General features: G+C 45.6%; 1 protein-coding gene across 8 annotated transcripts in view; it reads left to right on the top strand.

Moving 5' to 3' along the window:
• The first annotated feature begins 600 nt into the window (after positions 1–600).
• Positions 601–13,861, top strand: part of LOC119323568 (protein phosphatase 2C and cyclic nucleotide-binding/kinase domain-containing protein-like) — a 37,111-nt gene continuing 23,850 nt past the window's right edge. For 2 of the 8 annotated variants that reach the window (XR_005156403.1, XM_037597262.1), the window contains exons 1-6: positions 602–719; positions 1,490–2,757; positions 3,055–3,186; positions 3,274–3,720; positions 3,807–3,869; positions 9,384–9,466. Coding sequence is in view for 7 of the 8 variants with exons in the window: in XM_037597262.1 (XP_037453159.1) it covers positions 1,690–2,757; positions 3,055–3,186; positions 3,274–3,720; positions 3,807–3,869; positions 9,384–9,466 (1,793 nt within the window). In the remaining variant the exon portion in view is untranslated. Of the gene's footprint in view, positions 720–1,489; positions 2,758–3,054; positions 3,187–3,273; positions 3,721–3,806; positions 3,870–9,383; positions 9,467–13,861 lie in introns of those variants that run through there. The other 6 variants (XM_037597259.1, XM_037597263.1, XM_037597261.1 and 3 more) reach the window with 6 other exon arrangements.

A 13,861-nucleotide genomic window follows, 5' to 3' on the forward strand; every position in this document is an offset into this window, starting at 1 on the left:
CAGGATTTTCTTTTCTTTTCCTCTTCTTTTTCCACTGTAGAATTTCTTTAGGGCCGTATGAAATTCTTTTCTTTGGCAATAAATAGCACGTCTGGCTGCTGCTGCTTCTTCGAAGAAAAGAGAAAGATTCTTTGAACGTTGTGGTGCGGGGAGTGAAAGGTCCTCTCTTGCGTACTTGAACTGCAGTAACATTTAGCTGTTAATGACATTTTTTGTCTGAATCAATTTACCTTTTGAATTGATCAAGATTTTCCCAACATTTTGTGCTATAATGATTGAAGTTTTTTAAGAACATTAAATGAACTTGATGTGTATATTGCACTTCTTTAACGGCACCCACAAATCTTTAGTCATTATATTGCTCCACACTAGGATTGCTTCCAGTTTTTTCAGTTTTTTTTTGCAGGTGAGTTTTTTCTCTAAGTTGAAATTACATAGAGGTTTAGTAAAGTATATGCCTTTCATAGTAAATGCACTTGACTGTTTTGTTTGTAAGACAACAGTTACAAGAAATCGCAATGAAAAACGAAAAAGCTTAACAAAAAAAATTCATTATTTTTTATAATATTCTCAAATAAATAGGACTGGTTGGACCTTTTTCCATGATCCATTCTAAAAATAGACCGGGTTCCACTATCAGGAGATAAGGGAGCAGCAAAACAGCATCCAAGTCGCGCAAACCAAAAATAGAAGAGTTCCACGAACGTGCAGGGAATGATGTAATTTACTCTTTCCAATTACTATTGCCAAAATTTTCATTTTTGAATAACATGTACGCATTAGTAGTCCTCCTCCTATGTGTTAGCTTCTTCTGCTTGGAGTTGAGGACTTTAGATGACCACATTATTAGTAGAGCTACATATCTTAAGTTTTCTCTAAATAGTTTTCTTGGTGAGTGTCGGATTGGTCAAATCTTAGGGTAATGCATGTTTTGCTCTCAATGTTTCTGTGTTTTCCAAGATTCAATTGTTATATGGTATGCTATTTAGATTTTGAGCTATTTCTTTATCAATCATTTTATTTATTGTCCAATAAGAGAGTAGTTTTGCAGTGTTTCCATTTGATTGAAATGCCAATTAAATTCAGTTCTTCCATCATGTTATTTTAGAAGAGGGTGCCCTATCTTTTAAATTCTATGATCTACCAGTTGCATGCTTACACTCCTACACACAAAAGCCGTGTTCCTGTTACTGAGGGACTAAACACTACAGTGCCAAGGATTGGCTTCTTCTTTTATTCTTTTCTCGTCATTATGTTATTATTGCACTTAAGTTAGTATTCTTCCAAATCTGTGCTTCCATAAGAATTCATGGGTAGATTTTCATTGTTATGAATTAATATCTCCAAATAGTTCGCTTGTAACTTATAATGGGGTTATGACTTCTGAGGGCGGCCTCTGGTGGTTTGCTTTATATATAAAGCGGGGCGAAAGCCTTTCTCGGTATGGGGTTATGCCTGAATTGTTTGGTATTCTTTTTCAAAATTTCAGGTGAGCGTATGAACTTTTCTGATACGTAAGGAAATAAGTATCATCTACAGAGTGTGGCGCTCTGAGTTCTCGGATTCAGTATATGTTGACAGCTTCTTGAAATTGATCTTGTCGGTCCATCGTTTATTGCTGGATCGGAGAATTCTGAGTGTTCATGTTCTTTCTGCCTCTTGGCCCTTACCAAGCTGGTTTTACATCTGATGGGATGCTCACCTTCGAAGTGTTGTTTTTGTTCACATTTTAAGGGATGTTTGCGTTCCCACGGGTGTCTTAATCAAACACCTGACTCCCGAAGAGAGTCAAGGGGAAAATCAAGTTGGGGAAGGGCAAAGATAGATTCTAGTGCTTCAGATGGCTCTTCTGATGATCTAGAGGGAGATGATGGATTTGGCCAAATGAACATTACAAGGGAATCAAATGTTGGTATTAATCGTCTCTCAAGGGTCTCTTCACAGTTTCTTCCTCCAGAAGGTTCGCGCAAAGTTCGAGTCCCGTTGGGAAACTATGACCTGAGATACTCCTATTTGTCTCAGAGAGGTTACTACCCAGAGTCATTGGACAAACCAAACCAAGATAGCTTCTGCATACACACTCCATTTGGAACAAGCCCTGATGACCACTTCTTTGGTGTATTTGATGGTCATGGGGAATATGGAGCTCAGTGCTCGCAGTTCGTGAAACGAAGATTGTGTGAAAACTTGCTCCGGGACAGCCGGTTTCGTACTGATGCTGTTCAGGCTCTTCATTCTGCTTTCTTGGCAACAAATTCTCAGCTCCATGCGGACAGCTTGGATGATTCCATGAGTGGTACTACCGCGATCACTATACTGGTGAGGGGCAAAACATTGTACATTGCAAATACAGGTGATTCACGTGCTCTTATTGCTGAGAAAAGAGGAGAGTATATTATTGCTGTTGACCTGTCCATAGATCAAACTCCTTACCGGACCGATGAGGTCGAAAGGGTCAAGGAGTGTGGTGCCAGGGTTCTGACATTGGATCAAATAGAAGGACTAAAGAATCCAGATGTTCAGTGTTGGGGCAACGAGGAAAGTGACGATGGCGATCCTCCAAGGTTGTGGGTGGAAAATGGCATGTATCCGGGAACTGCTTTTACTCGTAGTATTGGAGATTCTGCTGCTGAATCAATTGGCGTCGTCGCAAATCCTGAAATTTTTATCCTGGAGCTCAGTGCCAGCCATCCATTCTTCGTTATTGCTAGTGACGGAGTTTTCGAGTTTCTTTCTAGCCAAACAGTCGTAGACATGGTAAAGCCCATCTACTGCTGCTAATCTGTGGTTGTCTGTGTGATTCTTAATTTAGTTTCTGAATATCCTGGGAGCACCAAGTTTTTCGCTGGAATAGTAGAGATATACACCCTCTGTAACTTAATATAAGATGTTTTTTAACACTGTCATGGACTCTAAAAATGTCTTACAAAAAGTTGGGGAGGGAGTATATATTAGAGATCAAGCCCTTCTTCACCTATTGCATTGCATACATGTTGTGAATACTCTAATGTATAGTGTGACAGTATATTCAACTCTATGATGATGGATTTGCAGATTGCTAAATACAAGGATCCTCGTGATGCATGTGCTGCAGTTGTTGCTGAGTCCTATCGTCTCTGGCTGCAGTATGAAACTCGTACGGATGACATCACAATCATACTTGTACATATTAATGGGTTAACTGATGTATGGATTTATCATTATAGTTTTCCTGTGTAGCTTCCATAGCAGTTACTTTATTTGATTACGTGGATAAACGTCGTCTTTCAACAGAGTGGTTCCACCCATACCGTATTGAAGGTGTCTTTACAACCATCACAGCAAGTAGTAGAACTGGTGGGCTCTGAATCACCATCCATCACAAGTTTGAACCCCAATAACCAGCGTTCCAGGCATGATCTATCACGTGCACGGTTGAGAGCTATTGAAAGTTCTCTGGAAAATGGTCAACTATGGATTCCCCCATCTCCATCACATCGCAAGACATGGGAAGAGCAAGTAAGGTCTACCCACTTTTCCATTGTGCAAAATTTAGTTCAGGACTTCTTATTATCTCCTACTGCTGACAAATCCTATAAACAAAATGATACGAAGGCACATATTGAGAGGATACTACATGATCATTTCCTCTTCAGAAAGCTCACTGATTCACAACGCAATGTTTTACTTGATTGCATGCAACGGGTTGAGGCAACACCCGGGGATATAGTGGTGCAGCAGGTTATTATCCCCCGCTTTTCATTACGTCTTTTAATGACATTTTGAGGCTGCTTAGAAGTATACAATAAGAAGATTGTATAATGCAGGGTGGTGAAGGCGACTGCTTTTATGTAGTTGGGAGTGGTGAGTTTGAAGTTCTGGCCATGCAGGTAATGGTTTTGAAGCTTATATATTATGTTGGCTTCTGACGGTTTGCTTAAAGCGGGGCGAAAGCCTTTTATGTATATCATGTTAAAAATGCAAATCAAATAGAGAATATAATCAAGAATAGAGAAACCCAAAATCAGGAGGAAAAAAATAACTGCACACAAACGTGCTGATCAGATATGAGGAGAGCCTTGGCTCAGTGGTTGGGCATGCGGTTGTGCGGCCTAACGACCCGAGTTCAGTTCCTAGAATTGGAGGTGATGCATAGGGGTTTTCCACCATTTATTGAGGATCAAGCTTGGTCTGTGGTGAAACCAGCGGCGGAGACAGGCCCCAGGCAGCCCGCTGCCTGGGGCTTGAGGCTGATTCCCTTCGTATACTGTAGAGAACAGTGTGGCTATACTGCTACAGTACTCGAAGGCTGCCTGGGGCGGCCGAGGGCAGGCCGGTTCCTGGCGCCGCCACTGGGTGGAACCATCCATCAAGAATTATCTTGACACTTGTTAAGGAATAGGAAAGGATTGGTCGAATTGTTTTTTATTGCTTCAGCCTTATGGGCATGTATATATATACTAGCAAACATGCCTGTGCGTGGCACGGGAGAGAGAAAAAAATACACGCTAGCCAAATAAGTATGACTCAATACCCTGACATATAAGCGTCATCTATTTTAACACAGTAACTCGTCATGTTGCCACTTATCTTTCTTTCCACCCTCGCTGATAATGGACCGATGCCCGCGTGATCGCAATATATTCGACATGGTAAATCCCAAGGCAATGAGCTTGCCACTGCACGACACACTTTAAAAACTTTAAAAACAAATCTCATTGATCACAAACTCGCATTTTTTGAGTTTTTTTAATATTTTCTAAAAGTTCATGGACATTTTTTTCCAGATTCACGAATTTGTTTTGAATACACGATTATTTATTCAAAATCATGAACATGGTTTTATTTCCCAACATTTTTTTCCAAATTGTATTTTTTAATAATTTGTGAAGAGTTATGACCACTAATATTTTTTGAAACTGCGAAAATTTTATGATTTCCCACACATTTTTGAATTCACAACATTTTATAATTTCTCGAAATGTTTTTCAAAATTCGTAACTTTTGAAATTTAGAAATCTCGAACTAATTTAAAGAAGGAAAAACAAAAAAATAAATGAGAAAAGAAAAGAAAAGACAAAAGACGAAATGAAAAAAAAACAGGGGCGTCACGCCCCACGGGCCGGACCATGAACGCGCATTGGGGAGGAGGTGCGTGACAAAAAAGAGATGGAAAATCAGCAGATCTTGGGGATCAAACCCTGGCCTACACAGGGGAAGCGTGGCCTACACAGGGGAAGCGTGGCCTACACAGGGGAAGCGCAGGCTCCAACCACTGCACTGCTCGCATGTTTGTAATATATGGGGTATCTTCCCTGTAAAACAACTTAGCACATCGGAGACTTTCGAAAAAACGAATCGTTTTTTTGACTTACGAGTAGCATTGGTGGGTAATTTTTGTCAACTTATAGGGTAAACTATATGACGTACGACCAAAAACAATAGCCCCTTTATTATTAGGGGTCGATAGGAGTACAATGACCAAATTGGAGTACAAGACAAGGTAGGGACGCTATCCTATCTTTCCTAATAATCATAATACTCAACATCCCCCGCAGTCACAACGGTAGTGATGCAGACGGTGAGACTGGAGAAGAATCCGAAGGTAAGCCGACGGACATCCCCCCACAGTCATAACAGACAATGCATCGCGGAAGTTGTGGCTTGAGTCGAAATCGATGAGGTTGCTCAAGCAAGGCGGTAGCCCTGTGTGCCGATGTCGAGGTAGCCGAGAGCGTAGGGTGGTGAAAGATCGAGGATGTCGCCTAGAGGGGGGGTGAATAGGCGCTTTAAAATAATTACGGTTTAGGCTTGAACTAATGCGGAATAAACCTAGCGGTTAATTTGTCAAGCATAAAACCTACAACAACTAGGCTCACCTATGTCCACCAACAACTTATGCTAAGCAAGATAGACAATTAAGTGATAGCAAGATATATAACAAGGAACAATATGGCTATCACAAAGTAAAGTGCATAAGTAAAGGGCTCGGGTAAGAGATAACCGAGGCATGCGGAGACGACGATGTATCCCGAAGTTCACACCCTTGCGGATGCTAATCTCCGTTTGGAATGGTGTGGAGGCACAATGCTCCCCAAGAAGCCACTAGGGCCACCGTAATCTCCTCACGCCCTCGCACAACGCAAGATGCCGTGATTCCACTAAGGGACCCTTGAGGGCGGTCACCGAACCAGTACAGATGGCAACCCTTGGGGGCGGTCACCTAACCCGTACACTTTGGCAACCCTTGGGGGCGGTCACCGGTACCCGTCAAATTTCTCGGGGCGATCTCCACAACCTAATTGGAGACCCCGATGCTTGCCCGGAGCTTTAGACCACAATGATTGAGCTCCGAACACCACCAACCGTCTAGGACGCCCAAGCACCCAAGAGGAACAAGCTCTAGGGTACCAAGCACCCAAGAGCAATAAGCTTCTCAACTTGTAACTTCCACGTATCATCGTGGAGAACTCAAACCGATGCAACTAATGCAATGGCAAGGGCACACGGTGTGCCCAAGTCCCTCACTCCCAAATCCCACCAAAGCAACGAAAGCTATGAAGGAAAAAGAGAGGAAGAACAAGGAGAACACCAAGAACTCCAAGATCTAGATCCAAGGGGTTCCCCTCACATAAAGGAGAAAGTGATCGGGGAAATGTGGACCTAGATCTCCTCTCTCTTTTTCCCCCAAAACTAGCAAGAATCCATGGAGAGATTGAGAGATAGCAAGCTCGAAGAAGGTCAACAATGGGGGAAGAACACAAGCTAAAGAGATAGGCCTCAATGGGGAAGAAGACCCCCTTTTATAGGTGGGGAGAAATCCAACCGCTATCCCCATTCTTAGCGCGCAGTAGGCGGTACTACCGCTCTAGGGAGTGGTACTACCGCTGGCCGCAACGGTACTGCCACTCGGCCTGGCGGTACTACCGATGGGACCTCACACAGCGCCTAAGGGAGAAGGAACAGAGATGAGGGCCATTGAGCGGCACTAGTAGCGGTAGTAGGGGCGGTACTACTGCTCCTACTGTCGCTGCTACTGCCGCTGAACCCGACACGAGTCACGCAGGTCTCGGGTCGTGGCGGTACTAGCGCGGAACCGGAGCCGTACTACCGCCTGTGGTCATGGGTGGTACTACCGCTGTGAAACAACGGTACTACTGCTTATGGCTTTCAGCGGTACTGCCGCTCCGGGGCCACGGTACTGCCGCTGGCGCCTCCCTTATGCCACTTCCAAGCAAAACAGATGCTCCAAGAAAACCAGAACTCGCACAACTTCTGCAAATGAGCTCCGAATTGAGCAAACTCAAGCTTGTTGGATAGAGGACGACGAGTAGCATCCAACATCGACTTGGTTATAATAAGAAGAGGCAGGGGAGGTATGCCTAAGATATAGAAGAGTGAAACCTCCAACAGAGAAGAACCGACATAACCTCCAACATCGAAAACATCATAGAAGGTGCATGTGAACTCCGTTTTCGATGAACTCGAGATTGTCATCAAGATGACCATAAGCTCTAAGACTCACAAAGAGAACCGGCAAAAACCCCAACATCGGAAACATCATAGAAGATGCATGTGAAGTCTGTTTTCAATGAACTCGAGCTTGTCATGAAAATGACCATAAGCTCCAAATCTCACAAGGAGAAGAACCAAACAAGAACCAATAAAGATGATGCAAGGATGCAATGGTTTGAGTTCTCTACGAATGATACGATCAAACTACTCATCGAGAGCCCCCCTTGATAGTACGGCAATCGATCCTATAACCCGGTCTCCCAACTACCATCATGAGACCGGTAAAATAGAAAATCTATTAGGGGCAAACCTTTGCCTTGCACGTAGTCCACTTGAGCTAGATGATGACGATCTTGACTCCCTCAAGTTGGACCACCTTTCTTGATTGCGTTGGCTCGATGAAGACTAGTTGATTGCCCCCCCCCCCCCCATACTCCACTATGGGTGAGCCACTCTTTGGCACATCTTCACAAGTCCATTGACACCACAATGGACGGCAAGCTTCAAGCACTTGATCTCTTCGTGATGCTCCACTTGAACTTGCACACCGCAATCTTGATGACGATCACAACTTGATGTCATCCTCTCCATGGGTTGTATGATATCTTCCTCTTGACGCAAGCCCATGGAAACATACCTAACTTCACATAGAACTCTCACGGAGACCATGGGTTAGTATACAAAGCGTAATGGAGAATGCTTACCATACCATGGGATCACTTGTATCCTCTCGGTACATCTTCTACGCTTTGTGTGTTGATCAACTTGAATCACTCTCAGTACTTAGTCTTGAGCAATCTTGAATCTTTCCAACTCTCTTCATTTGGATGATGTCTTGAAAGTAAACATGAATGATCACACAATCTTCTTCTTCAAGACATGCTTGCAATAAGCTCAACACTCACATCACATGACCAATCTTTGGATAATTCCTTAATAGCACCTTGGTCAACTCATAAACTCCTTGAAACCAACACATCGAGGTTATATAAACAGTTGTAAGACACCCGTTTGGAATTAAGCAATAAGACATAATCTATTGCCCGCCTCCCTGAGGAGCCGGAACCCTAACCTAGCCGCCTCCTCTCCCATCGCCGCTGCCTCTCCTCCCGCGCGAGATGGCGCCAGCACGCCGGCCGCCGTGGTCACACCCTCGCCCACCTCCCTCCTTCCCCTACAATCTCCGGCCAAGACCCGGTAGGGCCCTAGCTCCTATCACAAAGTAACAAGTACTGGCCGAACAGAAAATTAATCCCAAGTATTAATATGCACAATAGGCCACTGAATACAGTCAAAAGTGAGGGATCATGCTATGCAAAAGAAAAAGAAAGACTATCTAACATGTGCTGAATGAAAGATCTACTTCTTATCTTTTGCTTAACTATCTAATACTTTCTCCGATCCAAAATAAGTGTCGCAGTTTTGAACTGTGGTTAGTTCAAAACTACGACAATTATTATGGATCGGAGGGAGTAACTTATCTTAGTTCAGGCATAAAGAGGAAAAACACTACGTTCCTTTTTATGCCAATTCATCAAGCTCCCAACTGCACTGCCGGAAATTTGAATCCACGTGATGTATTGCTATTTTTTATGTGGTTGTTTTCTTAGCCTCATGTGAAAACCATGGTCCGCCACTGGGTGCTACCTTGTTGGTGGCCATGTATGAAGCGATGAAAAGTAGCAGTGGAAGCAAGTTGTCACTGTGATTGGTATTACAGAGCTACCTAGTGGTCATTGCACAAACCTTTTCCGTATATGCTGCTTATATCCAGATTTGAGTTTAACCATGTAGTTTGAGAAATTAAATCAGTTCATAAATTATTTATTTTATTTTAATATCTATGCTATGATTATCGAAGGCTAAGCTGATGAAAGATATATAAACAGGAAGAAGATGGGAAGGAAGTAACCAAGGTCTTGCATCGGTATACTGCTGACAAACTATCTTCCTTTGGAGAGCTAGCACTGATGTGAGTCAGTTTTACTCGGTGTTTTATTATACTGTTTCAGTATGCTTATAAGCGAAGTTTCTGTAGAAAATACTTGGGTGAACACCTGTCACCCCTAGTGTTACCATTCAACACGCATACGTGTGAGAGGTGGTGAATAATGGTCAGCTCTCAGTGTCACATTGATTTTATCAGTCAGTACATAGTTAAGCTTTTCTTCTCTGCACCTAAATATGGAGCTTAGAGCCGTACTCAACCATTGGCCCTTGTAATCAGTCACTCGATCATTTCGAAGGACATACAACACTAAGTGCCAAATCTGAAAGCTAATGCATTACTCTCTTTTGTCAATAAAGGGCACTTTTATTGACTCAAAATGTAGCATCAAGTGGATACAAAGCATGATGAGCAACGCACACGGTCAATACCAACAGTCCGACAAAATGAAAATTAAAAACCGACATACCGCAACAGAAGAGTCATAGGATCGACACTATTGAGAGCCTTGGCGACTAGGTCGCAGTGGATCACATCCAACCACGGGTTGGATGAGACCGATCTGGAGATATGGTTGGATGAGACCGATCTGGAGATAGCGCTCGCGTCGCCTCCAGGGGGGCGGCTCGGGCGCCCTAGCCGCCGTCGCCTCCAGGCCCTCCCTCCCCCCTGCTTCCCCGCCGCTGCCGGAGGAGGCCAGCGAGCGAAGCTCGCCCGGCGGACGGCGGACGGCGGACGGCGGGCCTTCCTCCTCTCCTCGCGAGGGGATCCTCTGGCCGAAACGTGATGGCGAACCTGGTCGCCCGGCGTGGAGGCGGAGTAGGCGCGATGGGGCGGCGGCCCGATCGGATTCCGGCGGCGGTTGTGCCTCCACGGCTGCGGGGGCAGCGTGGGGCCGGCCATGGCGGCTGGCGGCGGCGGATCTGGGGGCCCACCCTAGATCGGTTCCCCTTCAGATGGCGAGTCTCGCAACCTCTAGGCATCGTGGAGGTGCCGCCGGCGGCGTGTGCTCAGGCTGGTGATGATGGCGGCCGTGCTCGGGAGTTGGATTCCTTCGAACAGATCTGGGTGAAAACTTGCTTTCGGCTTCTGCCAAGGCCGGCGGTGGCGGCGCTATCTGCATCGTTCTCTTTTTGAAGGCATCGCCGTGGAGAAGTTCAAGGCCACTCTCTGCTACCTCCGGGGGAAACCCTAGATCAGATGATCGAATGACGGCGGCGCTCTGGTGTCATTCCCCCTTGGGGGCGTCATTCTTGGAGGTACACACGTGTTCGAGGGACCAGAGGACAGATTCTTTGGTGGAGCGGTGCGTCATCTCACTCATTGATGCGCTGTGGTGACTCGGCGTCCGATGCGCGGAGATGGACTCGCGCAGGAGGATGACGCGGTCTGGCGTCGTGGTGGCGTCGACGACAGCTAGACCGGGCAAGGTAGATGCAGCAGTACAGCTCTGAAGATGGATTGGTGGGAGGTGGCTGCGGCGGCCTCATACCCGGCAGGCGTCCTGGTTGAGGAGTGCGCCGGACCAATGGGTGACCCATACCCGGCAGGCGTCCTGGATGGGACCTCGGGTCTTAAATGTTAGGTTTGGTTGTGAGGTCTGTTTGGTATTAGGCCCAGACTATTAGCATCCTTTCATCATTTGGATAGGAGTAGCGACAGATGTTGCATAGACGGTGGCTTTAGTCTTACGGTTGTATTACTTTGTAAGGTCTTGTGTGAATAATTAATAAAGTGGCTGCATGCATCGTCCAGATGCAGAGGCTGGGGTCTTCCTCCTTTTTTTAAAAAAAAATTCCTATGTCGAATGAGGTGGTGGACTGATCCGGAGACTATGCTGCCACCCATGTTGGGTAAAAACCTCCATGGCCACCTGCTCCAACCGCATACACACCATCTTGAACAGCGGTTGGCACTCCGTTCGGTGTAGCGTAGACCACCTACGAAGCTAGTGCATACAACGGAGAATAACCTGTGAAGGAGAACAATTTTTGCCATTAAAGACCAAATCATTTGTACATAGCCAACCGATCATAACAAGGCATACGCTTTCATCCTTATTAGCGTTTTGAACCTATTTGGAATACTGTCCAACCAATGGCCATAAATATTGGCAACACTTGTTGGCGGATACAAATTAAACGCTACTTGGATGACTAACCATGTAAAACGTGCAAACTTGCACTGAAAAAGGAGGTGATTGATTGTCTAACCGTGAGTACAAAAAACTACAGTTCTTACTTCCTTGCCGATTTGTAACACCCTACATACCCACTGGACCGCATTGGATTTATGTGCTGCTTGTACATGGGCTTGGCCCAGCGGATCAAGCCTTGGAGCGAGCAAGAACTATAAAGGACACAGAAGTGCAGCGAGGGGAGGTATCGAACAGGGTTCAAATAAAAGAAACAAATAATAGGAAAAGAAAAAGGAAACGGAAAAAGAAAAAAGAAAAAAAGGGAAGAAAAAAAGAATCAGAAAAAAAGGAAAAGAAGCCAGTTCAAGAACCTTCTAGAAGGATCCCAGAACCGAGAAAACCGGCTAGGAATCTTCTGGAAGGTTCCCAAAACCGGAACTGGCAGCTATATGTGCATTTGTAGATGGGCCGGCCCAATCAATTCGCGCACCTATGCGTTTGGTCGACACTTTGACGCAGAGAGCTTCAAATAGGGAATTCCATCGAACAGAACAGAACAGAATTGCTTCTTCCTCGGCTCGCTCCTCCTCCCTCGTGGCCTGACTAGTCTCTCTCTCCCCATGTATACTCTCTTGCTCTTCTATCCTTGATCTACCAGGTAACTGAGACTAATCAGCTCTTTGATGCCTATGGGGTGCATGATATGTGTGTCTCGTATAAATCCTTGCACATGGAGGGGTTTGTGGAGTTCCAATCATGGCTGGAGGCGAGCCAAGCTAAGGATGCACTGCATGGACGATGCATCTATAATGGGTGTTCCCTTTTGGACATCCAGCATGCCCCACCGTCCATCAGCGTCATCACACTGCCCAACTCAAAGTCGGTCGTTGTTGATTTTGATTGTGTGGAGATGGCACCACCTACCTCGGTACAAGTTGCAGTACAAGGAGCATCGCCACCCATGCCAAGCTCCAATGCCGAGGTTGTCAAGCCTATGATGTTGTCGACTCCTGCAAAAAGTGAGGTGCAGTCAACACTCACTTCGCTTGCCCCTCTCATGATATCCATGGAGCCTTCCCTGGAGAACCCGCTTCAGCGGTGCACCGCCCTTGAGTTCAACATGCTGACAGCCACCACCTGTTCGACGCATTATCCCGGCCAAGGCATCGACAATGCCGACATGTTCCATAGCATGGGGGGTCTGTCTGCGGCCATAACTAGTCCTTTGGAGCCTGTGTCGATTCTACGACTGCAGTTGTCCGCCGCTCTTGAGCTTGACAAGCAGATGCTCCACAAGTGCTTGACAGAATGCTTCGATGAAGACATCAGCAGGACAATGCCTATGTTCTCGCTGGTGCCGGTAGGTGATGATATAGAGGACGTCGACATGTACGTGCTGCTCGAAGAAGGGTTGCATCATGAGTGGCAACCATGGCCTCCACAATTGCAAGTGTGGATAAGCCACACTATACACATATGCAGGCCACAACCATGACCGTCGTTTGCATGCAGTCGACAGGAAAGTGTACATATGACATTGGCTTGCCTATCACGACAAACACCATACTTGGAGTTGTTATTTGGAACTCTGCCTCTGAGGAGATGTCTCTATACCGACAGTGGTCATTTCTTGTGCCAATGGTGGAGTCCGGCCAGCAGCAAGGAACAATGTCCGTCTCATGGTATTGATCTGGGTGTAATATCAGTCTGCAGTGTAAAATCAGGATATTGGGGCAACTGCTCGACACCCTTGGGGGTGCGGCTATCTCATTATATATAAGTACCAAAGGGTACCAGTACAAGTACAAGACGTATACACAAATCTACGTATACATATACAGTCTAACACCCTCCCTCAATCTTAACTGTGGCCTGAAGTACAAACTAAGTTAAGATTGCGCCTGCAGCCTACAAACTGTGGTTGTGGAAGAGGCTTCGTGAAGATGTCAGCAAGTTGATCCTTTGATGATATGAACTTGATGCTAAGCAGTTTCTGTGCAACACGCTCTCGAACAAAGTGATAATCAACCTCAATATGTTTTGTCCGAGCATGAAACACTGGATTAGATGACAAGTATGTAGCACCAATGTTACCACACCAAAGCACTGGAGAATGAACCGAAGGGACTCGCAACTCTCTCAGCAAGGACTGAACGCAAATGATCTCAGCTGTCGCATCAGCAACTGCTTTGTACTCGGCTTCCGTGCTGCTGCGAGACACCGTAGCCTGCTTGCGAGCATTCCAGGCAATCAAGTTGGGGCCAAGAAACACTGCATACCCC

This window comes from Triticum dicoccoides, chromosome 6B (genome assembly GCF_002162155.2).
Source record: "Triticum dicoccoides isolate Atlit2015 ecotype Zavitan chromosome 6B, WEW_v2.0, whole genome shotgun sequence".
Classification (NCBI taxonomy): domain Eukaryota; kingdom Viridiplantae; phylum Streptophyta; class Magnoliopsida; order Poales; family Poaceae; genus Triticum; species Triticum dicoccoides.